The 21,854-nt window shown below is 38.1% G+C and overlaps 1 protein-coding gene across 3 annotated transcripts in view; it reads left to right on the top strand.

Annotated features, from left to right (window-relative positions):
- Nucleotides 1–21,854, top strand: part of LOC108708254 (CUB and sushi domain-containing protein 2-like) — a 591,784-nt gene that overhangs the window by 454,041 nt on the left and 115,889 nt on the right. For all 3 annotated transcript variants that reach the window (XM_041582174.1, XM_041582173.1, XM_018246760.2), the window contains 5 exons: nucleotides 11,455–11,643; nucleotides 13,471–13,640; nucleotides 13,927–14,083; nucleotides 17,573–17,764; nucleotides 20,673–20,799. In XM_041582174.1, the coding sequence (XP_041438108.1) occupies nucleotides 11,455–11,643; nucleotides 13,471–13,640; nucleotides 13,927–14,083; nucleotides 17,573–17,764; nucleotides 20,673–20,799 (835 nt within the window). The remainder of the gene's footprint in view (nucleotides 1–11,454; nucleotides 11,644–13,470; nucleotides 13,641–13,926; nucleotides 14,084–17,572; nucleotides 17,765–20,672; nucleotides 20,800–21,854) is intronic.

Here is a 21,854-nt window from a genome sequence, read left to right as displayed (position 1 = left end):
GAGCGCCATTTATTAATAATCTAGTCCGTGCATTCGTATAAAGGTTGCGTATGTACGTTCCAAAAAAAGGACCTAGATTCCTGTGCTGTAAAATCTGGAATAGAAAGGGCCATAATATTTTGTCGAAAGCCTTTTCTGCATCGAGGCTGAGGAGGACATTTTTGGTGTGCTGTTGTTGACAAGAGATTACCGTTGCAGCTATAGCTGCTCTAATTCCCCTCGTCGAGTGTCTGTGACGCACAAAGCCCAATTGATGATCTGTAAGGAGATCTGGTAACAGCGATTGTAATCTGTGGGCTACGATTTTAGACAGTATTTTAAGATCGACATTCAACAAGGAGATAGGACGGTATGAATTCAGTTGGGTTGGATCTTTCTGTGGTTTAGGAATCAAAGTTGTGTATGCTTCTATTTGTTCACTAGCGATAACCCCCTTTTGATACATGGTATTGTATACGTTTGTTAAGAGTTGAATGGCGTGTGGATGTAAAATTTTATAGTATTCCGCAGTATAACCATCTGGGCCCGGTGATTTATTGTTAGCCAGAGTCCTTATTGTGTCAATTATTTCTGTGTTTGTTATGGGTGCATTCAGCATATCTCTTTGTGTTTGGGTTATCTCCGATAAAGAGGCTTCACGAAGGATGTGGGTTATTAAGTCCTCCGGTGGAGTCTCAGCTGCATATACTGTCCGAAAATAAGCTTCAAGTGTTGTTTTAATAGCTTGCGGGGTGTAAACCGGCGTCCTATCCCCTTGGGGTTGTAATTTAAGGATGTGTTTGGCTTTAGAGCGGGGTTTTATGAGGGTAGCCAAGAGCTTTCCTGTTTTATTTCCCCATCTATAAAATTTATACTTGGTATAATCCAGATTTTTCTTGGCTCGGGATGTCGCATATGTTTCTAACAGTTGTCTGGCTTGCATATACTGGTCTTTAGAGAAATCCGACGGTGTAGAAAGATATGCACTATGTGTTTGCTTAACTGAACTCATTAGTTGTTGGAATTTTTGCTGTTCTTCCCTATGTAATTTAGTAGTATGGGCTATGAGATGCCCCCTCATCACTGCTTTCGTAGTGTTCCATAGTAGGAGTGGTTCCTCCCAGTGTTCTATATTGTCATCAATCATGTTATGCCAGTGATTAACTAAAAGTGTGCGAAAGGAGTCAGTTTGGGCTAAATATGAGGGGAAAGTCCAGCGTCTACAGTGATCGTGCGGCCTCACTAATTGTATGCTAATATGGATCGGGGCATGGTCTGACAGTACGATTTCCTCAATGTCTGCCTCGCGGATTCTAAAAAATAGCTGTTCGTGGGTGAGTATATAGTCAATTCGAGAGTGCATATCATGCACTTTGGAATAATGACTATATTGTCTTTCTGCGAAGTGTAGGAGTCTCCATGGGTCAGTCAAGCTTAGTTGCGCCTCTAATTGTGCTATACTTCCCCCAATGTTGCTATTATGTGTGGTGTGGGGTCCCGTTCTATCAGTTATGTAGTCCCGTAGTGCGTTAAAGTCCCCTCCCACTATCAAATTTGGAGTGTGAATTCCTAAGAGTGTTTGCGTAAGTTGCGTAAAGAACGGTTTGTTGGGTCCATTCGGGGCATAAATATTAACTAGGGTATATACCGTACCTAATACGTCTATATGAGTAATTAGGTATCTACCCTCCGGGTCGATAACAGAGTCTTGTATTTGATATGGCAATGATGTACATATTAAAGTGGCAACACCCCGTTGTTTGGATGTATACGAAGCCGAGATACACTCCCGGATCCATGGTGCTTTGAGCGCACACGTGTCCCCTATCTTCCAGTGAGTTTCCTGTAGCAGTATTATATCAGCATTTAGTCTCTTGAGATGTGTAAGGACCGTTTTTCTCTTAATTGGGGTATTCAGTCCTCCCACGTTCCAAGAGACTATCTTTATGTGCTGTTGTGTGCGTGTGTGCAGCGGCTGTCCTGTCAGATTACCTGCGTCAGTCATGGTTCATCATTCAAGGGTCGTGGTAGATGAAAGTCCGCAATGCGTCGAGTCCACCCGTCCCAGCCAGCGGGCAGTCCCGTTTCGAGCAACCTCCGGCACTCAGGTAGCAACAGTATTGGAGACATAGACCAAAAAATATGTAAAGCAGTTAGCGGTAAGAAGGTCATCACATTCAACAAATAGAAAAGTAAACAAATACTAAACAAGCTCATTTTTAACATAACTTTTTCTTAACCTAAGAAGATGATGCTCACTCCCACTTCGTGGGTAAGTGAGAAGTAGAGTATTCAATAATAGTCAGAATACCTTCAAGGCACCCTGTTGTCATCTTGCCCATTTTCCTGCAGTAGTCCTAGCTGGTCCCTAGCTGCTTGTGGGGTAAGGAAGAGTTGGGGTTGTCCATTCAGGACAACCCGTAATTTGGCCGGGTAGAGTAGGGAGAACCTGACATTGGTCTGAAAAAGGTGTCTACAGATAGGGGTGAATTCCCTCCTTTTTTGTGAGACTGTGGCGGAAAAATCCTGGAAGATCAAAATCTTGTGACCCTGAACCTGTACATCCCTGGCTTTCCTATACGCCTGTAGGATTAATTCTTTATCTGCATAGTTCAGGAATTTGGCTATAGCAGGACGAGAATTATTCCTGTTTTGGGGTCTTTCTCCCCCTAGCCTATGCGCCCGCTCGATGCAATTATCCGCCAGCTGTCGAGGGAGTTGCAAGGCTGGACAAAGTTCGGTAAGAATAAAGTCCGCCAGATCCACTGCTTGTATGGATTCGGGGATCCCTATAAATCGCAAGTTGTTCCGCCTTGAACGATTTTCCAAATCGTCCACCTTCTCCTGTAGTTCCTGAATAAGCTGAGTTTGTAGACTAATATGCGTTTGTGCTGTATTCAATTGGTCTTCAGCATCACTGACCCGCTGCTCTACCGTAACTAACCTTTGTGTATTTGACTCAATTCTACCCAGGGTATTGTTGATGGTTTGTTGTAGTGAGTCGAATTTGTTGTCAAAATATGGGGTGAGAAGCTAGAACGTTTCCTGCGCATTAGTAAATGCTGGTTGTGCAACAGGGTCCCGCTCAGTATCCGAGACTGGGGAAGACGGAGAGTCATGGGATTTTTGCGGACTATCAAATTTTTGAGATTTATTTTTGTTACGCCCCATTTTTGTTTGTAGCGATTTTTCCAAGTATTTGTCCATACAGTAGAGCAAGTGTTTCGCACAATACAGGAGGCGGTGGGTTTGTTATCCTAAGATGTGGCGTGAGTTAGAATTTGTCCCCCTATTATTTGTTAACAGCTGACCCTGTCGTATTACCCGTAAGGCCTACCCTCCTATCATGTACTTCACCCCTCCACAAGCAGAGTAAAGTATGGGCAAGAATTACAAGTATATCACATGTACAATACAATACCTATTGCATACAATAAAAAAGTTATCCTTGTCTTAGGAAGAGAAAAAAAAAAAAAAAAAAAGGGGGCAGATGTAACACAAGTGCCCTCAAAGCTTCCTCAGTGGTTGAAGCACATGGAAATTAAGAACATTTGATGACAGAGGGCTCTGCGGCCAATGTAGAGAGAGTTCCAATGTCGTCACATGCAATGCTGTTGAGGAGGAAAAAAAAAAAAAAAAAAAAAGGGGGGGCGAGGAGCCCACAAAATTTCCTCAGAGGCAGGAACCCATGGAAGTTAAGAATAGTAGTTGCTGAGTCTATAGCACTCACAACGGGCAGCTTATACAAAGTTCCAATGTCGCCGTGGTCAGAGCTGCTGGGGAGGATAGAAAAAAAAAAAAAAAAAAAAAAAAAGGGGGGGGGGGGATGGAGGGAAAAACCACAGGAGCTGGTAGGGCAGGTATAGAGCAGGTGTCTCCGAGGCGTCACCAGCAGTGGAAAGGTAAGGCAACTTAAAATCACTTGTAGGATACCTGTGGTGATAGCAGGTATTGCAAGAGGACCATAGACAGTGCCAGTACTCCAGGTATCAGAGCTGGGGGGGAGGGAAAAAAAAAAAAAAAAAAAAAAAAGGGGGGTATTCTACAGATGATCAGTCCGGGGTAGATCTAAGCTGAAGCCCGTAAGAAGAAATTAGTAGTGCAGTCTAAGTCCCACAGGCAGTAACAATGACCTCAAGTCTTCCTTCTCCAATCCAGAGAAATGCTGGAAACGGCCAAAGTCGTGGTAGAGCAAAAAGCCGGATCAGTAGCGAACAAAACAGGTCAGCTGTATGAGGCCAAATGTAGGCGACAAGGGAGAATAATTACAACCATTGAGGTTGTGTTCACGAGGTACTCCTCAATAGGCAGTTCCGTGGGCTCAGATGGCTTGAAAGGGCAAAGTGTCGCAGCTCCTTGCAGCTCCTTGCGCCTATCTATAGCCCTCTTTACAGTAGCACCAACAGGGTCCAAGTACGTGCGTTAGGCCGCAGGTATCTCCCTAAGGGTAGGAGAAAGTTCGTAAGGCCTGCAGGCCGCCTCCCTCTTAGTCGAGGCAGTATCAAGGGCTTGCCTGTGAGTCGGGAATGGCGTTGGTTTGAGGGCCTTAGGAGCTGCTGAATAGGGGAACAAGCCTCCCGCGCCCTTCTCAAAGAGGATCAATGCACAGCAGTGGAGTCCGTAGGCCACGTGGAGCAAATGTATGTATGGGTGAATGGCCCAGAGAATAGGGATGAGGCAGTACAGCTATAGCAGTAGCGTGGTCGTATAGAACCGTCCACGGACAGATATGATACTCACGATTGGCGAGTGTGCAATGTCCCTCAGTTACAGCCGCGATGTGCAGGTCCGGTATTAGGGGAAAACCGGTCGCGGACGGGGCCTCTCCTTCAGTGATCATGCATCACGTGGCACTGTTCCAGAATGGCGGGCTATCCTCCCTGCAACGTCCCCGTTATGGCAGTAAAAGTGGAGGAATATGCTCACCGCAAGTACCCATCGACCAACAGAAGCGGCGTATCCCACAAGCACCTCGTGGTGAACTCCTCTCCTCGTTAGTGGTGCAGGGCGGCCATCGCGACGTGGAGCATGGCGCTCCGGACTCCGGGTTGTACGGCAGAGAGCCGGTCCTTAGTAGTACGGACCTTTGTCTGCTAGCTTATCCCCCTCGTCGCCGGCTATCCATCAGGGATGAATAAAATAAAAGTTGGAACCTCAGTCAGGTAAGTTTGCAGACGACGATGAGGAGCTCACATAAAATGCGGCTTGCCTGGTTGGCTCCGCCCCGGAAGTCATCCATTTTTTTTTTAAAGTTTTATATTGTCACATTGTCAATTAGTTTACAGATGGCCCACTAGGGTATCAAAAAAACCTTCCACTGGGCACAGGTGTCAAGAGTACTCACCTGCTCATCCAACCATATAGCCTTGTACAACTTGCATATACCATGTCCATTCCTTTTTTTTCTGAATGATAATAAAGAGGAGAAGTATAGATATAAAAAGGTGAGAGCATGTTGAGGGAAGAGACAAGGAGAATGAACAGATGAGGTAAGAAATTAGGTAAAATAGTTTGGAGAAAGGTTCCTTGATCTTAGGTTTTCTGGTTGGCCCATGATGATATTGTTTGCAATAAGTCAATGAGTTCCATGTTGGGTTGCTTATGCTGCCTGGATAATATGTAAGCATTGCTATAGTTAATGCACATGGGTGTATCATTTGCAGCACTCTTAGAACTCTCTAGAACAAGAACTGTAATGTTTCAGCAAGGGTCTTAAATATAATTATTGTGCAGAGCACAAATGAAATGACGGAAGTATAAAAAAAAGGGAATGATCATCCTGTTTGTACTGTACAATTCAGCAAATCACATGTGACTTTTATTGCCATAGATATTTTCTAGTGGAGCAAGTATACTGCTAATAATCAATTATTTAATCAGAAACAATACAGTGCTACATCCTTCAAAGACATTATAAACCAAAGAGCTTCCCAGAGTTGGAAACAGTGGCTAGGGGTATCTGTACTGAAAAACATTTTCTTTAAAATTTGGAAGTAATGCACATTTGCTGGGACTGATAAAACTGTAATTAAAGTAAGGTGATGATGACAACTTAATTGGCTAACCAAGGAAAGCTCTATAAAATGCCAATTATATTTCAGTTTATTATCCACAAATGTGTACACAATGTAAACTTTAGAAACGGTGATATAAGCATTAAAAACAGAGGCTTACCTGTTGGGAAAGGATGGATATAACAAATAAAACATCATAATAATATAAAGATAGGGGTACTTTAGTACATGTAGTCAACAGTGGAACAGCAATCTCAAAAGTATATGTTCTATGTATTGTCTTTGTAGTTTTGACTGCTCTCTTCACTGAAAAATAAAAAGTTTTATACAAAGGATAACTCGGGTACATAAATGTTTCAGAAGTAGTAGGTGAACTGCAGGATTCATGCCTTTTTCAGTACTTACTCAAAAGAGAGCACAGACGTTGTTTAACTACGACACACCATGTTTTTCCTTGTAAAGACGAGCACAGCATAGATCAAAGAACCAACTGAAAATATACAGCGCTTGCTCTATGTTTTTTTATAACACTACCATAGATGGTTCATGTCGCTAAAATGGTTAAGGTTACTGCTTTATAAAAACCAAGTGATCGCACACCATTTTTTCCATTAAAAGATATGGCCCCTAGTCGTCACTGTATCATTAGAGTATTTAGATGAAGTTTCCATGTGAAATCTATCATGGCTGCAAACCTCCACCCCAAGTTAATAAGCTTAGGTGAATAAGTATGGCTCCTGCACAGCTGGGGCAATATACTTTATTGCACATGTGCAGAAAAGTAAGGTTAATGTAAACCCATCAATTTTGAATGTGTAATATGTTTATATACATAGTGTTCTGCCCAAGTTGGCACATTGGAGTATGGCCATTACTTGCATAACTGTGCTCTGTTGAGAATGAACAACAGTTGAGTTTTTAAAAGAAACAAGTTCTTCATATCCACACTGCCCAGCCTGCCAAAGTGGCCACATATCAAAAGCAAATGACTTCCAACTATTTTAAGGAACAGCAAAATGATTTATTAGGAAAGTTGCAACATAGCTATTACCCTAAAATACTTTTGTCTTTATGCACACTAGCTTCTAGAACATCCAAAAAAAGGAAATGTGAGAATCCTTGGCGCTGATCACTGTATCGTTCAGAATAAAACTGATTTATAGAATAAATTGCACAAATAAGATGTAAGACTGCAGGTTTTCCTTGGCTTTGCCTGTCTTATTCTGCCTTGATGTTTCTACTTAATTTCCATGTGACGGATACAAATGTTCTGCCAGAGGCTGTGTGTGTATCACTGCTGCTCTGTATACATTGCATCCGTATTCTTAATCATATGTCCCTGTCAGTTACAATGCATAATTTATTGTATAGAGCTCAAAGCCTGTAGCTTGGCTCTACAATGTAAAGTCTGCTTTCTTGATTCAAAGAACTTACAGTCTAGTTTTTAACTAAAGTATAATATCACAGGCATTCTGCTAAATTATGAATACAGATATGCACGTCAGAATGAAATACATTTTTAAATCAATATGATGCCATTACCAGGAATTGGATAGCAATTAATAAGTATGAAGTATGTTTCTACCCTGGATCAATAAACACATTTTTCTTTTTGCATGAAATCTATGATAGTTTAAGGTTCTTTTTAACATTAAGCTTAATAGCTGTTGAAATGCTAAAAAAGTTGAATTTCCAATAAAGTATTGTATCTGACCGTGATAGCTTTAGGTGCTTACATTGCTGGGTTCCTTGTTTTCTATGGTGATAGGATGCTGCTCCTGCTAAAATAAAATAAAAATATTTCAGTAACTGGCAAATTCTTTTATGAACTAAATGCAAAAATTGAGAACAAGAGCTAGGGCCAGGCCCAGTGTTCAGGCCAGAAAGTTAGGAAGGGTTTATATGGGTGGCACCTAGCAATAATTGGTTGTACATAAACTAATACTAGGATTTGTAAAACATAGCAGGCAATGCAGATGGTAAACCAAAGTTCCACAGACTCCTCTTGACTGCCTCAGTAGGACAGAGGTTAGGGAAGAGATGGTTCAATGTTGATAAATGCAAGGTTATGCACTTTGGCAAAAATAATATAAATGCAAGTTATACACTAAATGGCAGTGTGTTGGGAGTTTCCTTAAATGAGAAGGATCTAGGGGTCTTTGTAGATAACAAATTGTCTAATTCTGGGCAGTGTAATTCTGTGGCCACTAAAGTTAATAAAGTTCTGTCTTGCATAAAAAAGGGTATTAACTCAAGGGATGAAAACTTAATTATGCCTCTTTATAGGTCCCTGGTAAGGCCTCATCTGGAGTATGCAGTGCAGTTTTGGACTCCAGTCCTTAAGAGGGATATAAATGAGCTGGAGAGAGTGCAGAGACGTGCAACTAAACTGGTTAGAGGTGTGAAAGACTTGAATTATGAGGGTAGACTGTCAAGGTTGGGGTTGTTTTCTCTGGAAAAAAGGCGCTTGAGAGGGGACATGATTAATCTTTACAAGTACATTAGAGGACATTATAGACAAATAGCAGGGGACCTTTTTACCCATAAAGTGGATCACCAGAGGCCACCCCTTTAGACTAGAAGAAATGAACTTTCATTTGAAGCAACGTAGGGGGTTCTTCACAGTCAGGACAGTGAGGTTGTGGAATGCACTGCCGGTGATGTTGTGATGGCTGATTCAGTTAATGCCTTTAAGAATGGCTTGGATGATTTTTTGGACAGACATAATATCAAAGGCTATTGTGATACTAAGCTCTGTAGTTAGTATAGGTATGGGTATATAGAATTTAATTAAAAGTAGGGAGGGGTGTGTGTATGGATGCTGGGTTTTCATTTGGAGGGGTTGAACTTGATGACTTTTGTCTTTTTTCAACCTGATTTAACTATGTAACTATGTAACTATGAATAAACCTCCCTGGTTTAAATCCCAACAGATCCTTACAACACAAGTAGAGGTACAGTGTAGAATGTGTTCATATATCATAAGATTAGCTTTAACATTATATTTATCTGCCCCGATTTACAGACTCTGAAAAGGTATTATGACCCTTTGTTTGACTACAGTAACAATAACATAGACTGCAACAGATAACAGTAGGCATTGTCATACAAAATAAGACCATTTAAAAACTCTAAAAGAAAATGTCATGTTATATTACACCTTTAATTATGTTATTAAAGGGTCACACTTCACTTATACAGGACTGGCATGGAACAGCAGTGCAAGTAAAATGGTTAAAAGTAGTGTAATCTATGGAAACTGCAATTTAATGTCAGTCAAATGTGAATAATTCACTTCTGTTCTAAGAGTACAAAATGCAAATAATGAGCGCATACTAACAATGGCAAGAACAGAATGTGATTTGGGGATTATTATTTCAGGTGCCTTAAGGAATATATCCAAGAAATAATTAAAGGATATCCAATGTTTCTAACATTAGAAAATATATTAAGGCATTAAAAGAGAGAGATGTACAGTAGGTAGTGTAACTACTGGATCACTCATACACTGACAAGACCAGTCTAGATTTTTTTAGAGAATCTCTGGAAAGAGGTGTGAGAAAAAAAATCATAAATATATTGTGAATAACATTAGCTTCAAGCTTCCCGTTGTTACATGAAAAGATGGGTAAAACATAAATATGAACTTACTGGACCACAAGCCTAATACAACAAATGCTTTATGCCACATGGGGTCATCATCTTGTAACTTTGTTAAACCATCTCTTGCAAGACCAAGACATGCACATGCTCAGTGTGGTCTGGGCTTCAGTTGGGAGGTTACGCTTAGGGATCGTCATAAATTATCAAAATAGCACAAGTCAAATAATATCTGCCAGAAGCCGATGCAGCAAGTCTGATTAATAATCAGGATATGCAGACTGCACTTGGTCCTGTGTTGTCATGTAATCTAATGTGACTTTTATAGTTTTTGTATTATTTAATACAAACTTTATCCAACTCTGCAGAACTAGTGGCTGCAGCAATATAATTCTTCAATCCCAGTTTTGTTTAAATCTGGCTCCATCATCTTTGTCTTTGCCACTGGAGTTGGAATCATTAAAGGGGGTGTAAAGGAAAAAATAAAACCCAATACGAATCTCTACACAGTCGCTGACTGCTCTACAGGGAAACAAACAAATCTGCTTGAGGCTGGGAGGTAAGGTGGAAGGTTCTCTCCTGCTTTTTGAAAGTAGGATAGTTTCCCTGCAGAGCAGTTAGGGACCATCTGAAGTTTCCTATCTGCAGCAGTCAGAGCAAGTAAAATGAAGGGGCAATTTCACTGTATACAGTCAGGTTTATTATAAAAATGGTACACATGTTTTAATTAAAGTATATTGGAGATATGTTTCTTAGTCATTAAAGAAATGAAAATTGGATTTTATTTTTTTACTATTACATCCCCTTTAACAAAATGTAGCTATTTTTAGTTTTATGAGGAAACAATTATTCAAGAGACAGCCTCCCTATACTTTCATTAAAGAGCAAAATTGTAGGAGAAGAATACCGCATTCCAAGCATTTGTACAAATATTAAAAAAATGTACACCTAAAACCTGGTAAGCCTTGTATGTTTTTCGTGTGAAAAAAAAATCCCACATGAATAAAAATAAAAGCAAGAGAACATGAAAGATTTAAAGAACACATGTGGTTCGCTTGTACCATTGATTGGTAATAAATATAATGCTGACTTTCTGGTCACATTAAAAAACATAATATGCACATTTCAATGAAAAATAAGGTTTAATGTTGCTGGGTTATGGATAATAGTGTCATGAACTAATCTCTTCCCTTTGATTTGCCCATCTTAAATTGTTGTTATTGACCTCAGTCACTTGGTTGCATAGTCTGTTCTAAATGTTTGAGCACATGTTGAAAGCATGAATAAACTGTGACTATTGAAAGAAAGAGATAAAGCTACCAGTCCCATGATCACTAGAAAATAAGACTCCCCACCAAACAGGGGAAATGCTTATGTCTAAAATTGCATTTTACATCATAACATTACATAAAAGCGAACTTTCATGAAAACTAAAATTGAATATAAGCTTTATCCCATAGAAATTTGAATGAAAAATAATTTACAGTTTTCTGAAACAAGCAAGTTATTCTGCACTATTCCCCTCTCAGCAATCTCCCTCTCTGCATATAGGCTTTAGGTTAGAGTTGTTTTATTATCACAAGAACAGACCAATGAGGTATTTATTATAGCTAATTGTCCATCAAAAAAATCCATCACCAACACAAGGGGGGGGGGTAGTATTTCAGAAGTGGTACATAGTTTTTAATTGCTTATATTGATAATTTTTGTGAGGTACTTAACAGAGCTGCCTTGATTATAAAGTGCTAAGATGTGTATATATGTAAGTTGTGCAACAAAGCTTAGAACAGATTATGTTGAATTGTTGCCTGTTGTTGTGTATTTCCATGTGATTCTTATTTATATTTGTTAATGCTACTAGAATATGACCTGGAGCCTTGTGATGAGCCAGAGGTTCCCGTCTACAGCATCAGAAAAGGCCTTCAGTTTGGTGTTGGCGACTCCTTGACTTTCTCTTGTTTTCCTGGTTATCGTCTGGAAGGAGCATCTCGCATCACCTGCCTGGGAGGTAGACGGCGTGTGTGGAGTTCGCCTCTCCCAAGGTGTGTTGGTAGGTGGTCCTGTGCTTTAATTTTGCTTAGTTCCTTTTTTTGGGGGTTGGAGGGGCTGGAGGGGGCAAAGTCATTATGTAGACATTTTGATTGAAATAGATTTCTCAGGATGTGGATTGGGTAAAAGAGTTGTGTGTTAGAGAACAAGTTAAAATGCACATGGGTTAGTCTAATGATTCAGAAGGCAGGCCTTATTGTTAGACTGTGAGATCAATGAAATGGTATGCAGAATAGGCATTTAAAGGTCTTTGAGTTATGAATTATATTGTTTAAACCCCGTGAGATTAGATTTATGGAGATTATCTAAATTCTTAATGTTAGAAGAGAGGCTGGTGCAAATTATTTAATTGTAGCATAAAACAAAGTATAGGGAGGCAAGTTGGATTATTTGATAGAATAATCATCTACTGTATTTGTCCTGTAGCAGTAGGGCAATGCAAATGTAAAGACAGATAGAGACTGCATTTGGTTGTATATTCTCTAATAAACATCTGGCTTTGCATGTCAGAAATTTATATTTTCAGGAATATTTCTCCATTCTAGGGCTTCACTAGGCTAAATCAGCAGTAGTCTTTTAAGTCATACACTAGCATTCTACAAACATTTTGTATCCATCACAATTTAAATTACATTTGAGTTTAATAGGAACATTGTCTCTACATGGAGGCACCATTCTGCTTTATACTGTGATGATCCATGAAGGTGTAAGTTTACTTCTGTCCTCCCTAACAACTTCATCAGTTATGGGAAGATTTTCATGATGTGCAAAAAATCACCCACTTTCTGTTCATTCCTATGGGATTTTTTGGATTGTATTTATCAAATGATGTACTTTCCCCATTGAGAAATGCGCTTCTAAAAATCCCGAAGTAATGAATAAAAGGTGAATATTTTTTTCTGTGGTTAGCTCTCATTTTATACTTTGATATATCTGCCCCTAAATGGTATTGCAACAACATATTTAAAAAGTTGATGGTCAGTAAATTATTGATGGCTTCTACATTGCCAATGAGAAGTTCTTCATCAGTTCTTCACAGTAGTTGGAGTTTTCCAGCTTTGAACTGGAGATGTAATGCTAATGTTATTTTTTTGTCATAGAGAATGCAAAAATTCTTTATAAATAGATGAGAGAGTTAGAAAAAAACTGAATGGTTGAATGAAACATTTGTAAGTTTACATTTTGTAAAAAGGAAAAGGTAGAATGTTTCATTTACTGCCCCTCATTAAAACTTTATAAATTGGCCCCTGTATTACGTAAGCTCAAGTAACTGACAACAGCACAGAGAATTTGCTGTGAATTAGGAAAAAAGAAAATGGGGAGTTAATAGGGGCATATTTGAAGGCACAGATCTTCACTTCTAAGGGCTGTTGTCACATGTGTTTAGTACAGAGCTCGCAGCATAATGTGCAATGGTTCTCACAACACACCTAACAAACTCTGCTCAACCAGTCAATCTGTTGTGTGCTAGGGAAAAGGAAGGTGCAAGAATGTAACAAGCTGACAATATAAGGTGTCACTGATTTTTGCTCTGTTAGAGTAAAATAAATGAGTTGATACTGGACACACTTATGTTGAATTTACGAATAAAGCAAAAAGGGCACTTCTAGTACCCTTGCTTTTTTAAAGAGAGAGTCAAATATGTTTCAAATTAAGTCCTTGTGGATTTAAAGATCTTTGCCTTTATGGTGTAGGTACTTTTTAATACAACCTAGGGACTTTTTCTGTATCTAGTAAAGAACTCTGCATGGTATGGGGGACAAACAACAGCTTTAGCTCATCTTCCACTAACCAATCATAACCCCTAGCTTGTTTTTTTCTCTTTCAGCTGAATGTGGAGCATCTGTTACTGGAACTCAGGGTGTCCTGCTATCTCCAAACTACCCAGCCAATTACAGTAACAACCATGAGTGTATCTACTCTATCCAGAGCCAGCCAGGCAAAGGTGTTCAGCTGAGAGCTAGAACATTTAACCTGTACCCTGGAGACTTCCTTAAGGTACAAAATTAATCATAAGGGTAAAATGTCAGACCGTTTTACCCCTTTGTTAAAAAGAGAGTTTATTGGTCAAGAACTTAACATAATACAATCTTCCTTCCTTACTCGCATAATCAAAAGATGATAAAGCTAATATAAGGTACACAAGTAATATGCACTGCTTTGCTAGCATATGATATGACCAGCCTAACATGTGATATCATCAGACTTAAATTTACTTTAATTATAAAAGTGGTAATAGCAAAATAAATAGTAACCACCTTATCTTTAACTCCTTTTCTTCCAGGTTTATGATGGGCACAATAACTCTGCCCGACTCCTTGGAACTTTCAGCAAATCAGACATGCTTGGGAAGAGCTTGAACAGTACCTCTAGTGCCCTATGGTTGGAATTCATATCAAACTCAGAAAATACTAGCAAAGGTTTCGAGTTGTATTATTCAAGTAAGCCAGGGCCATTTCACTTTAAATAGATCAAATGAGTTACCTTGTGAAATATATTTTTGTTGCTCTGGCCTTGTGCAGCTACTCCAGCTTCATTGCCCCTGATAATAGTCATCATTCATTCATACTAACAGTAAGCAGCCTTCTGCGACTTCCCTAGTCTCCATTATTTTTAATCACAAAAACTATAATTTTCACTTTCCTTCCATCACCTTCTTTATCCCTCCTCCATACTAACTACCTTAGGTAACACTTATTTTGCTAAAACTTTTTCCATTGACCTATTGATTTGATTTCTGTCTCATTTCTCGGTCTTGGTTTCTGGTTTTTCATACCATAGTTTTTCTACCTCTTCTTACTTTTTCTGTTCCTCTATACATTAAATATAGAATGTGCCTTGGGTTTTGAGATTTTTTCAGCTGCTGAAGCTAATTGCAGGTATATGCCTCATTAAAAGGTAACAGGATTTGTTTGGAGAAGTAGATAAGATTTTCTACCATGCGCATTGTAAACTCATGAGCAGAGGAGACTCATTAGCGGATCAAAATATACTGCATCTTCCCCATTGAATATATGATGACATTCTTATGGTATCTATATGGTAAATGTACACATTATTTTGAGCATCATTTTGCTGCATATATATATATTTTTTTTAAAAAAACTTCAGTTTTATTTGCAGCTTATCAAAAAGAGATTTGTAGTTATGCATTTATACATAAACTAATTCAATGGTTTGATTTATCTTATAAAGCAGACAAAGCAGTAATTGAAAGCATAAAATTGCATATTAATAACATCAGCAATCAAAGTAACTTGTAACAGGTATCCAAATTATATGTCAGTGTGTTCTTGTTAGTTCGTCAGGGTTGGGTATATGTTTCCATGAAGTTGTACCATTCTCCCCAGATTTCCTCATGCAGTTCAATTGTGTTCTATCTCTCTGCTGCCCCTCCTTCCATGCTACCTCTGACCTTTATTTGGGCTATGCATTCCTGTAAGTTAGGTTGTGTATAGTTTTTCCAGTATTAAGCTATGAGGGTAATAGCAGAATGAAATATATGAAATAGTAATTTTTTTGTGGTTTTGGCTAGTCTTATTGGGTAAACTTGTAAGAGGGCTATCTCTGGCTTCTTAGAGAGTTGTTGTTTCAGTAGACGTGTATCATTTGCAAGATGCTTTTCCAAAATGCTAAAATGATATGGCAGTCCGACCACATATGGAGTAGTGTGCCCTGCTGTCCGCATCCCCTCCAACAGTCCCTTGAGTAAGCTGGTATGATTTTAGACAGCTTTTCTGGAGTTAAATGCTACCTGTAGATCAGTTTAATGTAGGCTTCTCTATGGTTGGTGCATTTGGTCACACCTTGTGGGGCAGTAAGTACTTTCTGCCACTGCTGTATTGTGAAGGTTTTATGGAGGGTCCTGCTCCCATTTGAGCATGTATGGCAGTTTGCCACTTAGGTCTTGTGCTAACATTTGCCTGTAACAGTCCGAGATGAGTCGTCTCCCATTCCAGGCTTGTTTGCAAGGATACTCCATGGTAGTTTTGTGTGGACTATTTTTATAATCTTTGTTATGTGAGCGTAGCCAGTGAGTAATTTGGAGGTAGGTATAATTGTCTTGTGGGCTAGGTTGTATTTCTCCGATAGCCTCTCAAATGTTTCCAGGGTATTTGCAAAGTATAGGTCTTGGAGCTGCTTGATCCCTGCCTCGGTCCAGCTAGAGATTCGAATTTGTGGAATAACCTTGGGCAGAGCTGATATCGGGAGCAGTGGGGAGTGGAAAGTGCCAAAATTATGTTTGGTAGCCAGTTTATTCCATACTTGCATAGTGAATCTAGTGGTGGGTAGTAGCAGGTTACTGACCGGTCTATTCTGCTTGTCAAGCCAAAGGTATTGTGTGAGTTGTTGGTGGTCTGCATAAGTGCTTCTAAGTCAATGCAATTTTTCTGTCCTAGTGGGGCATGTATTCAGATGACTGATTCCAAAATCGTTGCCATGTAGTATGTTTTTATAATTGGTATAAGCAGACCTCCTGATGCTCTAGGATATTGCGTTATTTAAATCTATTAATTGTTCGTGCTTTGAGGTACATGGGGGCTAAGAGAGATTTGGAGAGTTCTGAAAAGATACAAGATCTGGGGCAGTAGATCCATTTTTACTGCCACTATGCGGCCTAGCCATGAAATGTGTTTCTTGCACCACTTATTACAGTCTTGGATTATTTTAAGGGGTTGATAATTCAACCAATAAATAGCTTCTGGGTCTTTTGGCAATTTAACGCTTAAATAAACAATGTAAGAGTCCGGCCATTCAAATTCAAATTAAAATGCATGTTTGAGAGCTTCTAAAGTTGGTTGTGGTATGTTTATGGGTAGTGCCTGGATTTTGGTCGTATTTATTTTGTACCATGAAATCTTTTGAAAGAGTAATAATTGCTTCAGGATTTTGGGTAAAGTTACTACCAAAAATATATTTTTTTATGCATTTTGGCATCACTGACTTTTAGGACAAGAGTGTCCAGCTTGCAACCCTTCATGCTTGGAGTATTAGACATCTGGAGGGTCGTGGGTTGGACATTCGTCCATATGAATGCCTCTTGCTGCCTATTCTACAAGTGTCTTCAAAACAGTTAAAGAAATCACAAAAGCAGTATTGGTGATGTCCTCTGGCCCCCAGAGACAAACTTCACAATACATAATATCTTTAGTAGTTAGTTAGTTCTATTGCATAGATTTTTATATAAACATGCATTGGATGCAACTACTTAACTCTTACTTTGCAACAGTACTAAAGTATGTATAGACTGGTGGAGAAATGTAGTGATAGTTGGTATTGGAAAAAACATATGTGCAATGCAAGCAGTTTTACTTTGTGCACATTTTTTTAAAAAAAATCTTTAAACAAGTCATAAAAAATATGCTGTGTTATATTTTGTACACTGTAGTATAATAACTGCCTAATTTGTTCTTATTTCTGCAAATTTTGCTAAAATTTGTTACAGTTCTGCATGATAATGTTACCTGCATTTCCATAAAGTTGTTGGCTAACTATTGGATCTTTACAGCATATAAAACCTTTATTTCACTCTTAATGCATGTTATAAGGGAACTTTTTATTGGAATTATGAGTTCACAACATATGGTTTTTTCAATGGACAACAATAATATATGATCGAATAAAAGAATAATACACAGATCCTCTTTTCTTTAACACACTGAATAAACCTGTCATTTTATCCATTTGCATGTTATTAAATCATTTTACTTGCTATTATTTCACTAAGCAGCATGTTGCTTTCCCCTCTGGCCATCATTCAACACAAAGTGACAAGTCTGTCTTGCTGTTTTGTGACACTTCCCAGTGCCACCAAGCTTGGCACTAATTGTAATTATCCTCTAGCTGAGAAACTGACAACGCTGTAGGCAAACAGGTCAGTCTTGCAGCCGGATCACATCTTTCTCACTGTCCTTGTACTGACACTACAGGTTTTGAACTGATTAAATGTGAGGACCCTGGCATGCCACAGTATGGCTACAAGGAAAAGGATGAGGGACACTTTGCTGCAAGTTCTGTGACCTTCAATTGTGATCCTGGATACAGCCTACGGGGCAGTCGAGTTTTGGTTTGCCTGACAGGGGAGCGTAGAGTGTGGGATCAGCCGCTACCAGTGTGTGTGGGTAAGTTGAAATGTGCTCATTGCATGTTATGCTTTTCTTATAAAAAGGAAATAAATCCTCTGAGATGATATCATAGAAAACATTCTAGCATCTTAAAAAGATGCTGTAGCGAAAAAGAGAAAACTGCAATTTGTAGCAGACCACGGACTACTTTATAGATAAATAGAAAAAAGAGATGGCATGGTTATATATTCAAATACTTTCTATGTATGAAATAAATACTGAGCGGGTGAACTTTTGCTTGGGAAAGGTCTCTAAAGTGTGTGAAAATACTTTATAATATGCATATGTAAAGGCTGCAGTCAGCAGGAGCAAATTTGTGCTTGGCTATATGGCTTAATAAAAACATTTAGAAGCCCCTCACCATGAAAAATGATGAGTAATATACTAGCAGGTGCAAAGTGTTCTCCAATTCTACAAACTCAGAGCAACCAATCAGTGGTAAATACTACCTGCTGATTGGTTAATATTGGTTATTAGCACTGAAGCAAGATTTGCATACTGTGTGTACAGTGTCCAGGCTACATTGTTGTACAATGTGAAGTTCACTAGGTCCAGTGCTAGAATTTCCTGTTTTCACATTCTTATTTGTTTTCTTGCTGCTTTTCACCCAGTGCTTTGGGTGCCAAGGCAGCTAATAACAGCATGCATAATACCCCAAACTTAGGGGCAGATTTATTAAGGGTCGAAGTGAAAATTCAAATTTTCGATTATTTTTTTTGGTGAAAACGCTCAAATTTGAATTGTAAATTATCCAAACTCAATTTGAGTTTAAATTTGATTTTGCATTAGAATTTCAAGATTCATCATACTCTGGCTCTCAAAACTCTCAAAACGACTATTAGCCACCTTAAACCTGCCGAATTGTTGTATAAGTCAATGGGAGAGGTCCGGGGATCATATTGGTGATGTTCGCAGCCTTCCTGACATTCTAGGTTTTTTTTGGAGAAAAAAAACTCGAATCAAGTTTTTAAATCAAATCGAATCAGGAATTCTTAAATTTGATTCCAGTTTTCCTAATTCAAATTAAGTTTATGGGAGTTTTAAAAAAAAAAAACTCACGTGAATTAATAATTGGACCCTTGTTAAATGGGCCCCCCCCCCAGGGTGTTATTTACTCGATTTTTTTCTGGCCAAGTGTTTTTGTGCAAAAACTCAAATTTTTAGATTGAAAAAAAACCTTGAATTTATTATACCGCGAAGCTGCTAAAAGTCAGATGCCGAAAACCTGCCTGTCAATGACAGATGTCCCTTTTACAATTTGAAGATATCATGATCTGAGATGGGTTTCGTCCAATAAAATTAAAAAATGGAGCGATTTGGGAGCCAAATCAAAAAAATTTGTACCATTCAAGTTTTCTCTCGATCTTATCGAGTCTTGACCTGACTTTTTCGAGTTATTTTATTGATAAATAAGATAAAATTGTGGTTTGGAGCAGGAGTGGGCCCTTTGCTCGGGTTTTCTGGTGGGCCGTCCCAATCTGACACTGTCACTATCACATTTAACTAGCTGGGTAATGCAAAAAAAATAACAGGCCTTGTAACCCATAGCAACCAAAAATAATAATAATAATAATAGCATAATGGACTTACCATTTGAACATTTCCACTTCCCATCTGTAACAATTCTCACTATCCACCAGCACCTTGGTGGATTAATATGCTCCTAAAAATTGTTTACATGAAAAGAGAGGTGGAGATGCAAAGAGATAAGCCCTCTGCAAAGAGAGTATGCTTTTTTTGCATTTATTTCCCTATAACATTTTAATTATTCTTTTCTCCCAGATATTGCAGGTCAAGCTGAAAGAAAACCATAATTTCCCTGTTAGCAGCAAATGAAAAAGCACAATACACTTTAATGGTACACAAGAGTCCCATACAATTAGACAGATGGACAAGAACCATTTCCCCTCCCGTCTGCCTTTTCACTCTCAGTTGTTAAGCTCCAGGCATTAAAACACATAATTCTTGGCCTTTTAGATGAAAGGGTTATAGTTTTATTGTAGAAAAATGTTCTTTATTGTGCTTTTTAAAACCTGATTGTTTTTACAGCATTGTATTTTATATGCAACCATTTGAGAGTCTAGTGAAGATTAGCGTATATCAGCGGGTGGATGCCATAGTAGTACTTTGTCACTTCCATGTACTTACGTCTGCTGTCATTACATGGGGATTTGCTCACTTCAGGGGGCCTTCAGATGATGGTGACCAATCAGACTGCTCCTGCTGCACAGACAGCTGGCTCAGCTGTGAAAAGATGCTCAAATATTTTTGAAAGTACATTACATTTCAGTAGGGATTTGTTGGCAATGCTGTCTATTTAAATTTATCCTAACCTGAACATAAGTTTAACAGTAAATACTTTATTGCTCCTCTGCCTAACTTAGTAGTACTAGATACTGACGTTCAGAACCCCAATCTGCACATAAATAAGCCTCATACACTCAAATTTGTCTTTTTTTTAAATAAACTTACATTAAATTTTTATAAATATTTGTGTGCATTGTTTTTTATTTTCAATTTTTATCAAATTAATATGTTTTAAAAAGATTTGTTTTATCTGCATATATTAACCTTTCTTATCCCTCCACTTCTCTATTTTATTTGTGTCACTTTTGAATTGATGTCCTAAAGCAGTTTACTTTTAAGACAGGGCACAAAAAGTTCATTATTAACTTTAATACAGTAGGACCTCATCCTAAAATAAGTAAGGTTCATAATTAATCCTAAACCAATTCTTTGATCACTAAGGGAAGGTTTAAGGGACAGCCACACAAATACCAGGATATACAATGCCCACACCAACAGAAGGACTTTTAACTGATTGGATTTCAGAAAGTATATACAGTAAATTTGTTTTTCCATCTAAAAACAAACATTATTAACAGCAAAGTGTGTTTTTTCACAGCGGAGTGTGGGGGACATATCAGGGGAGAAAGGGTTGGCAGAGTCTTATCTCCTGGCTATCCAGCACCCTACGATCATAATCTGAACTGCGTATGGATATTAGAAGCAGATGCTGGCTGCACTATTGGGTAAGTGTATCATATATATATATATATATATATATATATATATATATATATATATATATATATATATATATATATAATATATATATATATATATAAACAAAGCTGGTGCACCTGTCACTATATGTTGATGCCTGGGTGCTGGTTATAAATAGTAATTAATACGAAAAAAGGAACCGCACACACAGGTCTTTATAGTGCAATAGGCTTTATTACGACGTTTCGGCTCCTAAACTCGAGCCGTCATCAGGCTCGAGTTTAGGAGCCGAAACGTCGTAATAAAGCCTATTATTCTTTGTTTTGCACTATTGTATATATATATATATATAGTATATATATAAGAGTCAAGAGTGAGTTTATTGTGATTTCATCCATATACGTTTGTACAGTACACAATGTTCCTCTAGGACGATGCTGCTACACACAACATAGACAACATGTATATGTATATTATATATATATATATATATATATATATATATATATATATATATATATATATATATATATATATATATATATATATATATATATATATATATATATTAAAATGGTTGCTGGTGTCCGCACTCTTTTCTTGTTAGAGCAGGGATGCACGATCAGTATTGTAGATAATGGTGTGAAGGATCAGCACTCTCCCATTAGTTTAGTGAATATATATATATATATATATATATATATATATATATATATATATATATATATATATATATATACAGGTATAGGATCTGTTATCCGGAAACCCATAATCCAGAAAGCTCTGAATTACAGGAAGGCTATCTCCCATCGACTCCATTATAAACAAATGATCAAAATTATTAAAAGTGAATTCCTTTTTCTCTGTTAAAATCAAACAGTACTTTATACCAACTAAGATATAATTAATCCTTATTGAAGCCTATATAGAACCAGTCTATTGGGTTTATTTCATGTTTAAATGATTATCTAGTAGACTTAAGGTATGAAGATCCAAATTATGGAAAGATCCATTATCTGGAAAACCCCAGGTCCCCAGCATTCTGGATAACAGGTCCCATACTTGTATATACATAATTTTA

Source organism: Xenopus laevis, chromosome 2L, assembly GCF_017654675.1.
Source record: "Xenopus laevis strain J_2021 chromosome 2L, Xenopus_laevis_v10.1, whole genome shotgun sequence".
Lineage (NCBI taxonomy): Eukaryota > Metazoa > Chordata > Amphibia > Anura > Pipidae > Xenopus > Xenopus laevis.
Note: the sequence above shows the minus strand (reverse complement) of the source record. Positions and strands in the feature narration are given on the sequence as shown.